At 37.3% G+C, this 21,002-nt stretch overlaps 1 protein-coding gene across 1 annotated transcript in view; it reads right to left on the minus strand.

Moving 5' to 3' along the window:
* Window positions 1–11,988: 11,988 nt before the first annotated feature.
* CPS1 (carbamoyl-phosphate synthase 1) overlaps window positions 11,989–21,002 on the minus strand; it is a 126,524-nt gene continuing 117,510 nt past the window's right edge. Inside the window, exons 35-38 of the mRNA XM_057745630.1 lie at window positions 16,205–16,264; window positions 15,305–15,417; window positions 13,816–13,945; window positions 11,989–13,092 (exon numbers count right to left, since the gene is read on the minus strand). Of these exons, the coding sequence (XP_057601613.1) occupies window positions 12,994–13,092; window positions 13,816–13,945; window positions 15,305–15,417; window positions 16,205–16,264 (402 nt within the window). The 3' untranslated portion in view covers window positions 11,989–12,993. The remainder of the gene's footprint in view (window positions 13,093–13,815; window positions 13,946–15,304; window positions 15,418–16,204; window positions 16,265–21,002) is intronic.

A 21,002-nucleotide genomic window follows, 5' to 3' on the forward strand; every position in this document is an offset into this window, starting at 1 on the left:
AAGGGAATTTTGGAATTTCTGATTTCTAGAGTTTGTCAGAGAAGATATTTTCAAATCATCGGATGTTCAACATTTTTAATTATTTGACAAGAAATAAAATTCAAAGGAGATTTCAATTACCCATTTTTATAGACATTCCAAATCCTATAACGTGTTTCCCACTGCTCTTAGAATAAAATCCACATGTTTTACCACAGGTTACTCTACCTCCTTCTAATCCCATCTCAACTTTTTCACTCTGGTCCAGCCACACCAGCTTCCTTGTTATCTATCTCTTCAACTCACCAGAACTGTTTCTTTCTCTGGAACCTTGTAATTGTTGTTCTCTAATAACTTTCTTCCTAATCTTGTCATGACTGGTTCCTTCTCATCATTAAAATGTGCCTCAATTATGGTTGTTTCAGAGAGGCCTTCCTCATCCCTCTAGTTATTCTCCATCATGTAATCCTGTTGTATCATTTTCATAACAGTTATCACTATTTGAAATGAGTTTAGTGATTTGTTTGTTTTCTCTCCAATTTTCCAAACAGTATGTTATTTCTGAGACCTTATCCTTCTTGTTTATCTCCAGTGTCTAGAACAGAGTCCAGCACATAGCAAATACTCAATATTTTAAGTATTTCCTAATTGAATAAATAAATAAATTGAGAGCATCAGTGTAGTGACCTACAATGAGATACAAGCAGCCATAAAAGCTAACTTTTATTTTACATCATACACAAAGTTGAGGATTTAATCCATTATATCCCACAGTATTCCTCTAAAGGATTTATAGGAGTTATTTATCTTGCTTATTTATATACAAGAGCAGCTAGCAACTTGTGTGCTCTGATCTGGGATCATATATCTCTTGTACCCTATCTTGTTTCTAACCTTTGCTGCCAAGAAACACAGGACCAAATCTGAGACCCATCTCCAAAAGCCAGACAGAAATCTTTGCAGTACATTGGAAATCTTGAGTTCAGCCCTAGAGTCATTGCATAGTGTCTTTTTATCCATCTCTATTTTATTTTATTTTATTATTTTATTTTATTTTATTAATTTCATCCTGTTGTCCTGTATGCACTTCTGTAAGTTATTTCCAATTCTATTTGGAATGAAACAAGTTGAAAAAAAGAGAACTATTTAAAATGTTCATGTCCATTCAGTGTCTGCAGGCAGCCTAGCTCAGGAACTCCTCCTCTACAAAATTTCCAAGTGCTTACACTTCTCAGAATTAAGGTGGCTCTTGTCCATTGATTGCAATCAAGTTCACTGGTTACAATTCAGCATTTGATCAAATACTCTCTTACAGTATGTTCTAGTTGCTTCATAATATAGATTCCATAAGATTTTAAGTCCTTATGTATCTACATATATTCTCCACAGCACTTAGAATAGTACCTGCCACATAATAGGTATTCAATAGACCGTTATTAAATTAGCAAATGGACAAATGTCTTAATATGTCCCATGGCTCAATGAAGGGATAAAATGGTTCTTAAAACCTCTAAAAAAGAGTAAAATCAATTCAATCTTTCCAATATTCTGTAATTATACCAATCAAAACAATGGGAAATTAGGGCATATTTTTGTCCAATAAGTTTCCTACAAGAACAAAGAAAGCATTGATGATATTCAACTATATAAATATTAAGAGACAGTCTATGCCATGCTTTCAGGACTAGACACAAATCCGTCAACTCTGAAGTGCTTTTGTATTGATTCTAAAGTGCTTTTTGGATGAACTTTGAAAACCATTTGCTGAGTGTGGGATTTTGTATGCTTGGAGTTGTCAATAAATATGTTTTGCTGTAATTAATAACTATATGTTCTTGCACCTGTGGGGAAGATGAAGCATCTTTCTAATTTCACGTTCAGCAATAAACATGAGCAACTGCCTGCAGGATTCCTCTTTTGATTCCAGCTGCCAACAGCTTGGAATGCTTTGAGTCCAGCTAACTCTACATTCCCTCATTAGCTGGTGCCCCCATTTATTTTTCTGCCTAAAAGGGTAGAAAAGTCATTTTGTTTAGCTCATTCGGATCTGTTGAGAAAGATACCAGCAAATCAACACCTGTCACTTTTCAGTAAATCCTAAGAGGAACTAGGGCTTTGTAGCAGATTTGCCTTGGCAGGAAACAAAATGCTCAAGGATTGCAGTAAATGACTGGATTCTGTGAAACTGCCATCTCCTCCCTTAAAGTGGGGAATGAGCATCAGTCTATTATGGACATAATTAATCCACATCACTTATAAGATAATAAAATTTAATTATGTATTCGTAAAAACTAAGAACCCACCAATTGTTGTTAATAAGTTTTTTTTTTATTGTAACTAGTGAGTTAAATTTGTTGAGGCTATTTTTCCAACAGTTAATTTTTTAAATACCATTTTATTTTCAGTTAAATAGCTTTGGTATAACATTGCTTTTAGTGGTAGATCAAATTCATCCATTAACTTCAGCTTAGTTCCTAAATTTTGGAAAACAATTAGTTAGGAACTAAATTCCTGGATGCGTCTTTATACATTGTCATTCTCTGCACCTTAGAGACTTTCTCTCCTTATTATCTATTAAGAGAAGTACTTCCCTCTCATCTCTAAACAGCTGGATATTTGTCTTTTCATTGATTTTTAGGTACCTCTGTACGTGAGAGCACAAACATGATAAAAAAATTCCAAAATTCATTCTGACTTGGTCAGATCCTGTTGTGAGTTAACCATTGTAAATGAGTGAGATCATCCCTTGAAAGTATATTAATAAGGACATTATGAATTTAATGACCCTTCTATCCACAAAGGTTAAGCTGACCCCAGAAATCAGCAGTTCATTCTTAAAAAGCAATTATAAGAACTAATATTTATTAAATGTTTGCTATGTACCAGGTACTTTCTTATAGCAGTCTACATAGATTACCTTATTTACCTGAACTTTAATACTATAAACTAGGTACTATTACTGCCCCCTCTTTACTAATGTGGAAACTGAAGCACAAGGAGTTTAGACACCTTGCCTGAAGCTATACAGCCAGTCAGCGGGGAAAACATACCTTAAGCCCAAGAAATCCAGAGTTTCATCATGATACTCCAGTACCCTTACTTGGCTAGAGGGTAGAAAGTATGCACATGTATATGCACAATCATTTCTCTAAAACCTGTCTCATGCTTACTGTTGCAAAGCACTGTGATCAATACCATAAAATCCCATATGTGTGTATTTTATATGTAGGTGCCTTTTTGGTAGATCATGTCCAAAGTTATAATCTTTTCCAGGATGACAAGTGTGCTCCTAGTTGTAGCTACACAGCTGCTTCAGAACTTGCCGCCTATCTCTTTTCTAAACCTCATCCAAATAGATATTTCTGGCAATGATTCTCTGTTTTCCTTTTGAGTCAGTCAGAATTACTATGATTACAGATCTTGACCTCGGTTGACTTTAAAGTACCACCTAGCCTTCAACAGCAAAATATTGCTTTGTGCCATGGGAGAAGCGGGTATGTCTTCAAATAAGAAAATGCTGCTCATACAGTGCTGATGAGATTTGCACTGTGAATGGTGTTTACAGCCATGATGGTGACAATGCACAGGAGTCTTCGGACTCTTGAATCAGTTGAAATTATTTGCAAGTTATCTGATTGGAGTTAGGAGTGTGATTAATTAAATACAGCTATAAATTCTTGGCTACTTCTCCTATTGTTAGGTAGAGTTTAAGTTCTCTCTCTCCTTGAATCTGAACTGGCTTTATTAGTGTATTTGACAATTTCAATGTGGAGAAAGTGATATTCTGGGACTTCCAAGGATAGATCGTAAGGCTTGCAGCTTCCATTTAGGTCTTTCATATGCTTACTCTGGGAGGAAGCCAACTGCCATGCAAGAAGTTCAACTTCCCTGAGATCACCGTGTTGCAGATGCCAGTGTAGGCACTCTGGTCAACAGTCGCAGCTGGAGCCATGCTTCCCTTCTTTCTTTCCAAGGCACTATACACTTGAGTGAGGCCATCTTGGACCTTCAAAACTAACCCAACTACCAGCTGAGTACAAAAAATGACCCCACCAATGTCACAAAAGCAAACAAATCATACAGCCAAGTCTGGCCCAAATATCTAACCTATGCAACTATGAGATATAATATATAATAAAGTAGTTGTTTTAAGCTACTGAGTTTTGGGGTAGTTTGTTATGCAGCAATGGATAAATAACCACAACAGAAAATGAGAGATGGCTTTACCACAAAGGAATCAAACCTGACATTCTGTCATCACATAATCTCAAAATCCCTAGGCTCTAAAGAAGTCATTTCACATTTACAAGCAGATTTCACTTCCGTATTGCGATCCAGCTCAATAAACATGGATCTCTGACTCTCCCCCATTACTGGTTCCTCAGGGTACATCTCCAACGTATTCAGAAATGAGTCCATGCACGCTGGCTGCTCTGCTGGCAGAATTCTCTATGCCCTGGGTCCACTGAAAGCTCCCACAGTTTCTGACCATAATTCACATTTTCATTAACATCTTCACCTGGACCCCAAGGTCAGTTCATGTAATCAAATAAGTATTCGGACAACACCCAACTCTTCATTTGCTTATCCACTCCTCCTGCCCTCCTCTCTCAACTCTTTTGATCTCCCCCTTGCTCTCATTGACTCTCCCCTGAAGCTCCATCTCCTTCCCAGACCTGCTGCCTCTTTCTACCTCCTCCTTTCACCTCTGTATGAACTTGAGCAGTCGCTTTACCAGTCTTCACATCTGTAAATTAGGGATGCAGCGAACACTAAAATTAGGTCATATAATTTAAGTGTGAGCATGTCACAGGACACAGAGTAAGTGCTCAAAATATGTTCACCTTCAGTGTACAGAACATACAGAGAAACAATCTGCCAAACTGTCACTGAGGTCCTTCCAGAAATCCAAATCTGTGCAACCAAATTACTCTTTTTAATTTCATGGTTTTGTTCAATATGATTATATTATTTCTAATGGACATATCAAAGTTATTTTAAATTGGGTTCATCTGATTAGCAGAACATTAAAACCTGTTATTTTAGTCTAAGTAGCATAACATGACACTGAAATACATTTTCTTATCAACCAAGAAAAGTAACAATTTCCAAGTTTGTCTTCCTAGAAGACATTTTTGTTCAGAAATCTCTAAACATTTTAACATTGCATGAATTTTACTTTTTTATTGTGAAGAGGTTAGTAATAACTCTTAGAACTTCCCCTTTGAGGGCTCTTATTTCCCCCAGAATATATCAGATATTGAATAAGATATGTACTTGCTTATAACTGATCTCTTTCCAATCTTTAAAACTAAATATACAGCTGCCCACTAGACATCTCCATTTATGTGTTCCATAACACTAACAACAACAATAATAATAATGACTAACACTTACCATAGCACTCACTGTGTACCCAGCGCTATTTGAAGTTCTTAATTTACATTTTCTCAATCTTACAATCACAACACGCCTATGAATAGGCATTATTATTCCCATTTTACAGAAGAAACTGAACTATGAAAAGTTTAAATAACCCGCTCAAGATCACACAGCTACTGAATGTCAGAGCCTGAATTCAAACCAAAGAAGACTGGCTTCAGAGTCTGGCTTTGAACCACCGACTACACACCATTTCCATTCTGCCTCTAATGGACACCTGAAACCCTGGTGCCTAAGATAGAACTTAGTATTTTCAACCAAAACCTAGTGCTAACTCCTGGGTTTATTAATGCCAAAAATATCACATGACCTCTCACCTATTTGCCCAAGCAATTATGAAGCTCTGAATCTGAGTCACCCCCCTCACTTATCCAAACACATCATGACAGTTCCTTCTCCCAAATACATCATTCTTCAAATTGATTTCTCTTTCCTATTCCAGTTCCAAGTAATTATTGTCTCTCCCTCTCCCTCTCCCTCTCTCTGTCTCTCTCTCTCTCTCCGTCCTAGATCAGATCATTGCATTAGCCTCTTAACTAGTCTCTGCCTCCAATCCTGGTTCATTCAATCCATTCCTCATTCTGCAGTCAAAGTGAGTTTTTCCAAAATGCTAAAGTAACTATGTCACCTTCTAATTTAAAACAACTTCAACAGCTTCCTTCTATCCTTAGCAAAGTGTCCAAATTCCTTAACATGGCTTACAGGGTGCTTCGGGTTTAGTCTGTGCTATTTCCCAGCCTCACCATCAACCTTGCATGCATGATGCTCCAGTCACACTCAGCTTCCTTCAATTCTTCAAACACAGTATGTTTTCCTTGCCTCAGGGTCTTCATGCACATTATTTTCACTGTGCATACACACTGTAGAACACATCACACTTCTTCACCTAGCAAATTCTTACTTATCCCTTGGGTTCCAGTTGAGATGTTCTTTATGGAAGCTTGCCCTGATCTGCCCCAGGCATGTGTTCAAATAGCTCCTAAATTTCCCTTACAATAGCATTAAGTTCTATTATAATAGTTTAAAAAAAAAAAAAAAAAAAACTCTTTGCATCTATCCCTAAACTGTAAGCTTCGTAAGTCCAAATCTACTCTTTTATTTATAGATATTCAATGAAGGTTTGTGAATTTCATGAATAAATTTAAGACACAAAGCGCTAAAGAAAAATGATACAGAGATACTATATACAAGAAATTACATACTCCTAAATTGTTTTCTACCAAAAAGTAGCTTTGCATGACTATTCTGTGTGAACTATTCTATAATAAGCAATTACAAAGATGAAAAAGGAACGGTAAGTGAGTGGTCATGAACAAACCACAATGGAGAAAGAAAAAATGAAGGTATAGATCAAATATTGATAAATACGTGCTTATTTAATATCGTGGTCACGGAGATATACTCAAGTATTGATAGGATTACTGAAACAATAAGATTGAAGAGAATTCTAGTGATCTCTGATAGGAGAAAGTTGATTGGAGGTTTTGGAAAATTAGTATTTACAGGGTTTCCTTTACAAGCTCTTCAGCCCCTTCAATATATGAAGAGTGAAATTAAAACTGAAGGTCCAGTGTAAACTGGATCAAGGTCCCTTAGCCAAAAGATGAAATAGGAACTTAGAACTCAAGGGAGTACAGGAACACAATCATTCTGATCAAACACTTCAAATCTCATTTTTTAGAATCAAAATGTTGTGGATTCAATAGTTTTGAACACCTATTATAATTTAGGTTCCAAGAATGTAGCAGTCAATAAGACAAATACGTCCCTACCTTCCGTAGATCTGCATAAGTACAAGAGACTCGCGGTTGGCTCTCAGCTCTAGGTTTCAGGTTGAAGAAAATAGGTGCTGAGATGATCTGGAATTATTTATAGCAGAATAACCTCAACAGATCAAAGAAAACCACCATTGATTAAAAGCACTCCTGTCATCTAGACATTAGTACATATATAGTAATCAAAGAACCATGTGTTTCACGTACTTCTGAAAATACGTTTGAAATCAGCCTTCCAGAGAGATTAGCATGGCAAAACCCAAACAAGGTAAGCCAGGGATCATTCCCTGATGAATCGGTGTACAAAGTACCATGTGTTTACATTTATAAGTGCCTGGAGCCCCACAGATCCACAGATTTCAACAGAATCAGACCCTAGAGTGAGCAAATAACTTCTGAAGAAAACAGGACTTCACACAGTATGCCAAGGCAGGTAATGATAGATTTAGCACAAGGTAATTTTTGCTCTAAGGCCCCCCGACATTTGGCAAGTCAATTCAGTGTTGCTTATCTTATTCTGATATAATGAATAAAGTATGAACCTAATTTGCATCAAATACTTGTGCCTCATGGTTTTAAAAAAAATCTCTAAAAATTCCTACTCATTCACATCTTAACTGCAACAACACCATTTTCCCCCTGCAGCTCTCTCTATATTTTAATTATGAGTGGGAAGGAAAGTATATCAAACATGGCAAATAATATGACACTATGTCCGTAGTTTAATTAGAAAACATTCTTTGAAAAGGATCCATAGGTAAATCCTCGTGAATGGAGAGATTAAAATAAATGTTACAGTGTAATTAAATTATTCTGTATAAATTTCATTTGCAGCATTCTATGTGGAAATTTGTAAAGAGTTATGGGAAACACTTAGCAGAATATTTCTGTTATGCTAATGACCTCAAAGCCCTGCCTTATTTCATCCTTCAGGACCTTGCATAGGCAGGTAGAAGAGAGACTATGAAGGAGATTACCGAATGTGCTTAAATTTCAGAAGGGAAAATATAGTTATCTAGACACTGGATATTAGACTATTTTTATTAATAAAATACATTTTCAAATTGTTTTTCTTTTTTAATGACATGCTTTGAGCTTTTGGATTCTCTCTCCCTTCTGCATGCTCATATCTTATCTGTCTTCACTGAGGCTGCCAACAGCACTAAGCTTTGTGTGGGAAATTGTCATTTGGGAACACAGCATCTTTGACTTTTTTGTGAGGCTGCTGGTGTTGCTTTCTTTGATGAACAAAAGCACTTCTTTGAGGTTTGTGTGTTTCTTCTAGGAAACACCTTAAAGAAATAATTAGCTAGGCTAGTAGTTTCAGGAGAGAGACAGTGAACCTTTACTGCTACCAGAAAAGCCCATTTTTTTTGTTTTGGTCAACAATCAATACTTTTCCTTGTGAACACAAGTCCTTTATAAAATGAAAGTTGTAAAGACTTCAAAAATGATCTTTAAGCAACAAGGAACACTAAAATGGTGCTAAATTTGACTTGCTGAGGTTTTTTGCTTTTTTTTTTCTTTTCCCATTACTTCATTGATCTCAACAGCTGTACGTACTTAAACTCTCTTTCTGGAACCCTTGCGCCCTACATTATGCACAAGAAGTAGGCACAATTATTACCAATTTTTCACAGAGCCCAGGGAGCCACTCAGGAGAGGATAGACATTCTTCCTCTTGCCACATTCCCTTCACACTCACCAATTGCAACAGCGTCTCACAAAATAGCACAGTAATATTCACTAGGAAAAATAGAATTTTTATATATAAGAACAAAGGAAAAAGAAGTGGTAAGAGAAAGATGGGAAAGAAAGAATGTTAAGCTAGTCTTTTTCAAGCTAAGGGTGTCTCAAAGGCTGTGTAATGAAAGGCCTTTGTGGATTTGACTGGGTGTGTGAGCATTTATGGCACCTGTGCCTGCGGGGGGGCCGCGCCAGCGGCCAAATGGTAACACTGGTGTGTAATTACAGAGCACTTAGCTGCATTCAGCCTCCGTTTGTTTCTCTGATAATTTCCACTTTCATTGTTCAAGAGGCTGTGGACACTGTAGAAGCTGAGGTTCAAGTACCTGCAGCTGTTGAGATACATGAATGTAGTAGCTGTTTTTAAAAGTTTCCAGGAGGAATGCTGTTTAAGAGGAAAGTTTGACAGAAGTACAGTTAAAATATTCTACTTACCTTTCCAAAGCCATAAAATCCTACATCTGGATCATTCTTTAGTCCTCTTTCCTCCTCATTTCAGAAGCTGGCTGAGCTCCTTTTCACCCCACCCGGTAGAGCTAGTCCTCTTTGGCTGCTGATAAATTCTCAGTATGGAAAAAGCTACTTTGATTTCTGCTCAGCTCTACAGACAGACATAGCCCCTATGTTGTCTGCACTTGTGATATATAACAGATTCAGACGTTTTAAAATGTGTTACCCTGTTTATATAAAAGAGTACAAATGTTCCAAAAGAAATAGGCCTTGCCAAATCTGAACACAAATCTGCTCTCATTTTTTTCATTTCCATCCTCCAACCAAACTACTGAATACATTATTTATCTGTGTTTAGTTCTTCTTAAAGTTTGGAACATTAGAAAACACAAAGGTGGGGCTTCCCTGGTGGTGCAGTGGTTAAGAACCTGCCTGCCAATGCAGAGAACACAGGTTTGATCCCTGGTCTGGGAAGATTCCACATGCCACAGAACAACTAAGCCCGTGTGCCACAACTATTGAGCCTGTGCTCTAGAGCCCACTAGCCACAACTACTGAGCATGTGCAACTACTGAAGCCTGTGCACCTAGAGCCCATGCTCCACAACAAGGGAAGCCACCGAAGTGAGAAGCCCATGGACCACAACAAAGAGTAGCCCCCACTCATCGCAACTAGAGAAAAGCCCGTGCAGCAACAAAGACACAACAAGAGAAAAGCCCGCACAGCCACAAAGACCCAACACAGCCAATAAAATATATAAATTAATTAATTAAAAAAAAAAAAGAAAAAACAAAGGTACCAAAAACAAAAATTATTATAATTTCATTTTCAGCATCTTGGAGAGAATGTGTATCATCTTCTGTTTTCCCAAAACACTTTATTTCAGGAACAAAATATAGAGATTAGAAACAATACTGCTTGATTAATTATTATTACTCTTCTCATTTTACTGTATTTTACAAATAGCCTGTTCAAATTAATATAAACATCAAGAGTCTTTATTAAATTTCCACAATACAAAAGTTAACTATTTCCTTGAACTTTCGGTACTTTCAGCAAGCAATTCTGTTTGTTTCAAATTATGGTATATCTCTAAATTGGTCACTAGCAATCTGCTTACTTTTGGTCAAAGCGTAATTTGCCTCTTCCTCTGAGTGTGTATATACATATGTGTGTTTAGAGAAGAGATAGGTGACTGAAAGATAGATTGATTGATAGAGCATAGATAGATACAGCAACAATAATAAATCAAATGGGGCAACATATTACCAACAGGTAAATCTGGGTGAAGTGTGTACTGTTTTTATTTTTGCAATTTTTTAAGTCCAAATTCTTTCCAAATAAAAAGTTTTAAATCTCCTATGTGGTTTAAACACGCACAACTAAGAATTTGGTCTCACCCTCTGCCCGTAGCCCTTTCTCTCCACACATGCTCTGAGCTCCAGTTATACCAAACTGCTTGTAATTTCCTCAAAGGAATGTGCTTATCCTCTAGTCTACCTGGAGAACTATAACATATTGTACAAGACACCACCCGAGGCCATCTCCCCAGAAAAGCCTTTTCCCGATCTCTGCAAGCATTTTCTTCACTGTGAGAAATGATTTTTTTTACGTCTGTCTTCATTAAAATACAATATAAAAAAATGAAACTGCATTTTGTGTGACCCTGGGTGTGTTACTTAACTTCTGGTGCTTCAGTTTTTTTATTTATGATATGCAGATGACAGCACCTACTCATAGGGATATTTTGAGGATTAAGTGGGTTAACTCATGTAAAGAACTTAGAACTACCTGAGGAATAGCAGGTACTCCATAATGTTAGTTACTTATGGTGGTGCTGGTGCTGTGATGGTGCAAAGTAATACAGCATCAGAAAAGTACTAGAATAATAGGTGTAGGAGGGATCGTAGTATATTCTACACTAAAACTTATTAAATATTTTTAGGTGAATGAGTGGATGATAAAGGAGGGCATTAATATAATATTGTGGGGAAGAAGTAATGAAGGTCTCAACCACAGTGATAATAAGAGGGAAAGAAGGAGAAAATGAATTTTAAAAGTCTTCACATAGATCTATATCAAGGGAAGGGATAAAAGCGATTTTGTCCTTAGTATCTTAGAAACTTCACAAATAGGTTCTAGGTGGTGTTTCTGGGATATGGTACCCCCATGGCCATTGGCTCTGTCAGACGATATGGATCAGCCTCTGACTGGGTTGAAGCTTTTCTTTGTATTATGCAAGACATTTTTTAAAAGTTTAATTTATTATATATGTGTGGCAATCATTGGTCAGTGTGTGACTGTAGCTATATGTTTGAAAGGATCCAGATCAAAGGTAGAATGTAACCACATAACAAGATAATAAATTTTTCATGAGATTTATAAGCAAGGGATGGGAGGAGAAAAAGAAATGCAATAGTTTAAGCTTCATTATTTTTAATATTCATTTGCTCATACCCTATAGGGCTTTCTATAGAAAAAGAAAAAAAGATATAATCCTGGCCCCAAACCCTGTTTCATCAAAGAAATGAACAGATTTTGTGTATCAGTGTAAAAATAAATGCACACATAAATGCAAGAATACAACTGTCACCTGTTAATAGTATTTTATTTAAAAGTTCATAATTAGAGCACTTGTAATAACACAAAAAAGTTTAAAAGCAACAAAGGCTGCCCTGTAGGAAGGACTTTTCTTATATGTAGAAAGAACAAGGACCGTGTGCTTAAAATGTGTCAAACTCACATTGCAGCATGGGACTCAGTAGATCAACAGAATCTATAATCTGAAGGAAATGAACATAAGTTCCAAGTTATTCCACAGTCGGCAGGACAGAGGGGGGTGGCAGAGATGGCATAAATCTGAAGATTTCACTTGGCTCAGGTTAAAAATCCAAAACAAAAAACAAAAAAAAAACAAGAATAAAACCACCTCAGCGGTATCCATTTGCTGACATACTACAAAACACAAAACTGCAAACCAGTGTCTTTTAAAGAAATCCATACTTTAAAGACCTCTGTCACACTTCTCAAATTCAGCACTGTGGGAGGGGATGAGGATATTCCTGGATAAGCCCAAGAGAGTGATTATTAAAAAGAAGTAAAACACAAACATCATGATGGAGGAGTTCATAAATTAAATCCGTATTTCATTTTCACCATTTTTATAGTACTTTGCCTTGTTAAAGTGTCCTGAGTAAGGCAGATGCTACTGAAAACCAATGACAATAGTGTCTGTAAAGTACATATAGAAAGAATTCAGAAGATAGAGCAGCAACTTTTTCTACCTTGATCATCATTAATCAGCACCATAAAGTGTTCGCTGCAAAGAAGCACGTAGGTAAGCTCAGCCCACCAAAAATAAGACATTAGTGAATGAAGACGTTCTCATGAACAGTTACTCAGGAAAGACTCTCTAAGTACGTTTTTAAGAAGTGACTGGCAACAATTTAATTGTGAAAGAAAAGGATGTTAAGGCATAACTAAGTAACTGAAATAAAGTTTGATATCAATATTCGTCTCTGGGAAAGAAAGTTGTGAATCAGTCCCTTTAGATGAAAGTGGCTTAGGTTGATTTAAGAATGGACACGGGGCATCTATTTCTCTATGCTGCTTTCCCAGCACTGTACTGCCTGTAGTGGAAGAGACTCTTGGAGTCCACATTCCGAGATTTCTTCACAGCTTCAGCAAAAAGTTTGGTCACCTGAAAATATAAAGGTAGGAATCTTAGCAACACATATGCTATGAAAGCAAACGTTTAATGAAGCAGAAGCAAAAAGTCAGTTTTGTTCTCAATTTTCAAAGGGGCATGAGATGGAAGACACACACATTTTTACTTAATGGGGACCTTCTTCAATAACTCAGACCTCAACATGAATAAGCTTATTTCCCCCCACCCCTCCACAGGAATTAAAACTGACTTGGGGGGAAAAAAATACAATGGGCAGAAAGTTAATGAATCTTGACAAAGAGTCCTTCTCCCTGTGATAAATTTTGGTGGGTCATGTCCAAGTAGAAGGGAACGTGCCTCCTGCAATCATTTCCTATGAATTGGACAAGTGTTTACACTATATCTGGATCTTTAATTATCATTAACCTGTTGCTTTTATGTGGTGGTTTTCATTTAGACATGGTGGAATAAAACTGTATATCTTTATTCCATGCCACACCACACATTTTATTTAAAGGATAATTGTTTGGGTAATGAGAGAACCGTGGCTATCCATGGCTTCTGATCACCTCAACTTCTTGATCACCAACTGTCTCAGGCCATGACCTATCATAATAGACCATTATTTTAGATTCTATTCAGAAATTCTTCTCCATTCTGAAAGTTACAAGAAAGAGAGAAGGAAGATGTGCACTCTTAAGGGGGCCACAGAAATAAAAACCCTCATGCTGGCTCTCTTTGAGGAAAAGAACATACCTGGAAATTAGTGAGGAGAGCAATTCCACCGTCAACAGCTGTCCTCCGAATTACATAATTATCGTGGACAAATTTGGTGTTGTTATTGGGGAGGTTAATCACCAGGTCAATGCTGCCGTCTCTAATCAATCTGGAGGAATAAACAAAATAAACACAAATGTGCAGGTGACTATGTATATTTTATAATTAGTTTTTAAACTACTAAAGTAAATTACTCTCTTAACCATTCAAGTCTACGCTATACTGAGTTGATTGACACCTGCCCTCCTTTATTCCTAAGTAGATGTTCAAATTACATCTAATTTTCTATTGTGTTCTTGAAAGAATTCTGGTGAATGCCTAACTAATCGAATAGAAATATTTCTCTCTTTAAAATGCTATCTATCCATAGCAAGCCTTGGTCATTTGATAGACAATTCCCTCTTTTACAAGGAGGTGGTTGCCCCAGCATGGAAGGCCGTTCCGGCCCCCCTACACTGCCCGCCCAGGTCAACTTTCTTCACTGCCTGCTTCCCAGTGCCTCCGCTGAAACTGTGAGTGAAAATATGAGGCACCTGATTTTGAATCAAACCATTTCACATTCTGTTGCTGGGCTGCTACACACACTAGGAGACATTTAAATGTCAAAAGCATGAAGTAGTGCTAATTATTGTTTTACAAAGCCCTGAGAAGGGCTTATAGCCTCATTGGGAGTCTACTAAAGTCGGAACAACTTGCTCCTTTTATTAATTTGATAATGATTTGTAGGTTACTTTCTTAAGAGCCCTAACACATAGTATATCGCATAGAATTTGGTATGACTTAGCCATTCAGTAGGCTGTAACATTGTGGAGCACCTGAGACTAATCCACCATGTACCTGTGCCACATAGTTCTGTAAGTGTTGATGTAATGGTGTTCCTGAAGGCTCACATAGTGTGCTGATATAAATGTCTTACAAAACCTAATGATGACATAGCCTAAGGCACAAAAACGAACCTGATCAAAGGATGGCAAATTAGGTAATCCAATAGATGATATTACCATAGCATTCCCAGTGGTGTCCTGCATGTATAATAGCAAGTCCTCAGTAAATTGACTGATTCATTGCCGCACAATCTCAGTGAAATGCAGCTGAGCATTCTTGATATACACATACATACACAATATGTTTGACGTAAATACACAGTGCTGCATTTCATTCTTCATGCCCAGGGTTCTCATCTCTTGAGACCTTGGTGTCGGTCAAAGAATGGACACTTACTAGGATATATTTTGAAAGATGCTACATGTCACCATGTATATATATGGCATTATGTGCTTTGTAGTAATAGCAAAGTTCATGAGAAGGAAGCTTTACTCTCATTCACAAATTTAGTCATTTTAAATTGGTTGACTAAGAGCTCTGGAAGACTTGCAATAGGGTAAGGTGATATGTTTATATCATACTAGTTCCCCAAGTTAATCCTCCATCTATTTTTCTATCTCAGAATACACTGCCCAGTTCTTACTTTCTGATGGGAGAGAGGCTGGGATTCTGTCCTTCTTGAGACGGCCACGCCACTGGGGTGGCAGGGACATTGTTGGCATTGAGCCAGTCTGATGTGGCTTCCGTGGCAAAGAGCTGCATTTAAAATGGAAAAGTCAAATAAATAAATAAATAAATAAATAAATAAATAAATAAAACGGAAAAGTCGGTTACTGCATCACAGGGAAAGTTTTCATGGAAAAAAGACACCCACTGGGATATACATGTCATTTAAAACCTAGAGCAGAAAAAACAGCTTTGAATATAAGATGCAAAATGATGTCAGAAATAGAGATTTAGACTCAGCATCTAGAGTCGTGGGCACTTTAAATATTTTTAAAATATTTGCAATAAGAAAAACTTTAATAACCTTAATTGTAACTGCTTTCATAGAGGAGAAACATGAGGAGTTATTGATGGCTGAGATTCACTGTTATCAGGTCAAAACACCCTCATGACCACAGGCCTACCCTGAACCTTGGGACTCATTCTGTTTTACAGAACCAGGCTTTGTGTGGAGATATTCATGGCAAAGAAGTTTTGCCTGTAACTCTAACAGCTGGCAACTATGACTTCATATGGAAACAGGAAAAGGAAAAAGGGAAAATACATGGAAATACATTGAAACTTCATCTTAACCCTTTGTAAGCAAAACTCTCCAAGTTTTTAGCCAGCAAATTCTATTGTTTGTGGTAATTGTGTTAAAACTTAAAGCTAGTCTTTCTAATTAGTTTATTCCATTGAAGTTTTGAAACTATCAAGTTAGACACCTTTCAGGTGGAGAGGTCAAACTTTGCAACATTTTTTTCATTAATACTCTTCAATATTCTTTTGCAGCTAGAATGCTGACAGAAAACAACTTAAAAAAAATAACATCACATACCTTGAAGCCTTCATTGTGTAACTGTTCAGCCACACCAAGGAATTGTGGACGGAATGATTGCTGAAATTACAGGAATTTAACTAAATTCACTTTCCAGATATACATGTTATTCATTTAGTCATGCAATATGGCATTCTCTCATGTCATAAAAGGCAATGCCATGTATTGCCAGGTGCTTTATAGTCAAAGATGACAAGTTTTATCCTTTTATTCTCCATTAGTGAGTATAAGCTCTTATTTTCCGATATAGGTGAAATTTCATCCACATTGTCTAGCTTTCTACCGTCTTACTTTTTACCCCTCAAATTCCTTCACTCCCTATTTAATCCACTTAGTCTCTGTATGTAGAGTCAGATTCCCCTCAGTTCTGGATGAACCCTTTTCCTGGTCGGGGGAATTTAAAGTCACCTGAATTAGGTGCTCGAGTTAGCTTTGTTGGATGTTTTGCTGTTCAAGCTGTTCTAATCGCTGAATTCTAACTTTGGACTGCACTTCAGTAACTAGTTCATGCACAGTTCCCTACAATAAGTTGATCATTTGGAACTCAGTTTGTCATTTACTCTAAGGCAAAGAGTAAAAGAATGGGCTCTGGAGTGACTAAGATGCATTTCAAATCCTGTCTTTACCATTCATTTGTATGAAACGTTAATGTCTTTGAGCCTCCACTTCCTCTTTTAGAAAACGGCAATAAGGATATTAATGTATCTGCTTCTTGGGGCTCCACCATAAACTGTGTAACCTTGGGCAACTTAACCTCTCTATGATGGACTTTCCTCATCTGTTAAATGGTTATAGTAACAGCATCCACATCATAGGCTTGCTGTGAGTATTCAAAGAGTAAGTCCTATATGTGTCAGCACAGTAACTTAGCACAATTACTGGCTCATTAATAGTTTTCATTAAATATTATTATTACTCTCATTAAAAATAATTGTTTTTTCAGCTTTCCAGAGACTAGATTCCTGACCCTGCACCCTAGCTCCCAAACCTGTGTTCCTCTGTCACACTTACAACACAAACCAATTTTCTCCTCACATATATGTTCCTTCCTGACAGGCTCCCTTAACATTCGATCTCACTGTTTAGATATTTTCTTAGAGTCCATTGCTGTGCTCTTGCAAGAGCCCCAGCTGGACCCGTTCAGTTTCTGGGTCCTGCTTTCCCTGGACTGTCTATGGACATCAGGGTTCTGAACACACCTCCTTCCTGACCAAAAGCCAGTATTTGCAAGACAGTGGTCAGGGTGAAAGAAAACAAAGCTGAGTGGCCTGCCCAATGGTCGACTTCTGACCTTGACCTCATTAACATGAGTCTCTGAGTAACCTAGCTAAACAGAGTATGCAAAATTTTACAGAATTAAAAATATACCCGTTCCACTTCAAATGAGAAAAAAATGGCTGTTTTCCTTTATAAAAAGTTTGCAAACAGATGACATGATTTGGTTACTTCAGAAAATGTTTTAAAATCTATTAGAAACCATGTTAGTAATGGTTGAAAAAAATCATGGATATGATCTTTCTCAGAGTTTCAGAGAAACTAAGAATTGTGATAAAATATATCAAGATCCTTGCACAATGTTGATAATGTTTAGCCTGCAAAACCTCCTAATATTTACTTGCAGAAGCTTTTTGAGGAAAGATCTAAATCCTAGGAAGAGACCCCAAGACTATGTTCAAATATAAAATTCTTTCAGATTCTGGCCCTCGCATTCCCAGAACTGCAGTTTTATGAGAGGAAACTATTGGAAAATAGAAAAGATAAATGGAACTGGATGAATCCTAGCTGAGGCAGGCTCAGGGGTTATTCATGACGGCCTGTAGAGCACAAATTGTAACCATGCCCAAGATAGTAGCTTTTCATTCCTACTTAGGACCCAACAGGAAGAAACGGTCTTAGATGTAAGAAGCTCATTGCTAGACATAAAAAAATAAGTATAAAATCAGAGAGTAACTCAAGACATTAGGGCAAAATAATGAGCTATGTGGCAGTCTCTTTAAGAATAGGTTAGGAGACTTCCCTGGTGGCTCAGTGGTTAAGAATCCACCTGCCAATGAAGAGGACATGGGTTTGATCCTTAGTCCAGGAAGATCCCACATGCCTCAGAGCAACTAAGCTGAAGTACCACAACTATTGAGCCTGTTGTCTAGAGTCCACAAGCCACAACTATTGAGCCCACCTGCTATAACAACTGAAGAATGTGCACCTAGAGCCCGTGCTCCGCAACAAGAGAAGCCACCACAATGAGAAGCCTGCACACCACAACAAAGAGTAGCCCCCAGTTGACGCAACTAAAGCCTGCACGTAGCAACGAAGACCCAACGCAGCCAATAAGTAATAAATTTATAAAAAAAAAAGAATAGATTAGGCAGAAAATTAGGATAGTCATTTATTGAAGTTTGATTCTGCTTAAAAAGCAAGGAACTGAATTCAATGGCATGTTAGGTGTTCTTCTTGTTTTAGACTCCTTGAAATACAACAAATATATGTGAAATATTCTAAATGAATCTCTGAATTTCATCAAGCCCACCTAATACGGAGTATCACATTGTGGCCTGCTGCTAAACACAGAACAGACTTAAGGAAGCACCAAAGCACATTGGGAAGCTCACCATAAAGGTGACCAACAAACACTTATTGACCAATTGACCCGTTAATCGTGTACTGAATGAACTATTCTCAATCACTTACATTTTCCCTTGGCAAAAAACCACTGATAATATATGGCCACCATGTGATAACATAACATTGAACCAGTTTTCTAAAATACTATTTCACAAGTATAGTGTTTCTCAAAATGTGATCCCTAGAGAAATAGCATCACCTGGGAATTTGTTTAAATTACAAAAATGTGGGCCTTACCCTAGATCTATGGAATCAGGAACTATGGGAGTGGATCCCAGGAATCTGCATTTTAACAAACCCTCCAGGTGATTCTGATGCACACTTACATTTAGGAATAGGAGGGAAGAGGGGATAGGAGGACCACCCTTCACTCATTTTGTAATTCGAGGTGAAGACGCATTAACCTTGGCCAAAGTCACTATGAAAAAGGTTGAAGGAGGAGTACTAGAGTGTAATATTTTTTCTTTGCCATTTTAAAGTAAAATAAGTCAGCAAGTCCTCTAAGACGTGCAGACACCAGTCAGAACCTCATTATGGAGCTGTTTCAGTGCTGTCCCCCAAGTGGAAAAGATAAATATCCGACATGACAGTATTGGCAGTTTCCAGCCAGGGAACTACTCTGCCTTCTGGTCTGGGGTGTTGGCTTTCATAGTCACATTATAAACTTCTATCAAGCATGTATTGAACACTTGTGACACATAAAATAGCCTCTCTACAAAAAGAAATTACAGCTGTCAGCTTGCATCTGAGTAGCCCCAGATTTAATAGTTGATTGAAAATACCTGGGTAAGAAACCATTTGTTACTAAAGGTGAAAAGTACAAGGTGATTTATTTCCTGGAAAACGTTTATAAGAAATAAAGTCTTTTAAAAATGAAAATATATATACATTGGAGGAAATATATGCATTTCCTCCAATTATCATTTTCACATTAATCCAACTTCTGGCTACAGAACCCAAAGCCAAGTTAAGACTGTGTGATACCTGTGGACTCCACAGGGACGTCTGGATTGACAACTCTATGGTTGGTCCTAACGATTCTGTACTGAAGATAAAAGGTTATTCATGTCACTTGGAGTTGTCTTTTTCAAATAAAATGCTTGCTTTGTGTTTCTGAGCAATGCTGAAGCGCAGATGTTAGGATGGTGCTCTCCACTCCACAAGCATTGCTGAATAGCCCAATCAGAGAAGAAAAAACAAGAGGGCTCTTGATCTACTCTAGAGTAAATCGTTTCTTGTTAAAGGGTGTTCCAGAAAACTTCAAAAAAAGGCAGATTGCCTACTCATTGCAACTAAAAATAAACCCTGATGGGATAAAAAGAGGCTGGAAATATTTCAGGAAAACCAAAGATGATTTTGTTGCCATATAAACCTACGTTAGGCCTTTCTTTTACTAGGATCTATGCTTATGGAAAGGGTCTTGGTAGAGACACAGTGCATATAATAGTTAAGTTGACAAGGATCCTTTGACTAACTCTAAATCTTGATTTTTTTTCCTAAGTCCTAGTTAAGCAAGATTGATGTTACGAATATTTCAAACTTCCCAGGTGATTTGACCATAGAATTAACTTTGAGAAGGCAGAAACAGAGGGTCTGTATGTGTAAAGGAGTAGGATAGGGAAAAGAAAAGAAAGAAAAATTAGGAACACTGAAATATAACCAAGTGTGTATACATGCATGTGCACACACACACACACACAGTTTACCAAATGTTGAGAAGTGGTTGACATTTGCTAGTGATAAATCACTATTTAAAATATGTTAAACTACCAACAATAAGAAAAAATGTTTCCCGGCTCAGCGTCACTTTTGACTTTCCTCCATATTTCTCTTTTCCCCCAGTTTTCTCTTGCAACCTGTTGTGAAAAATTAGAGGTAAGCTTTCTTCCATTAAATCTTTCTACTCGTAGCAGGTAGCTGGGTCAGGGTGGGGCGATGACGAGAAAAGAAGAACTTTACTTCAAATAAATGGGATAGATGTTGACCAATCTCCTCATTTATACATGAAGGAATAATAAAGCAGATTAACTCCCACTGTGCAGGCTATCATGCTCTTTTGTGCGTGAAGTCTACATAACATCCTGCTAAATGAATGATTATCTTAAGAAGTCAAAATGCAATGGTGGATTTTCTTTCTTAGTGCTTCATTACATAACTCAGCTAAATGCCTTCTCTT

The sequence above is a fragment of the Hippopotamus amphibius genome, chromosome 8 (assembly GCF_030028045.1).
Source record: "Hippopotamus amphibius kiboko isolate mHipAmp2 chromosome 8, mHipAmp2.hap2, whole genome shotgun sequence".
Taxonomy (NCBI): Eukaryota; Metazoa; Chordata; class Mammalia; order Artiodactyla; family Hippopotamidae; genus Hippopotamus; species Hippopotamus amphibius.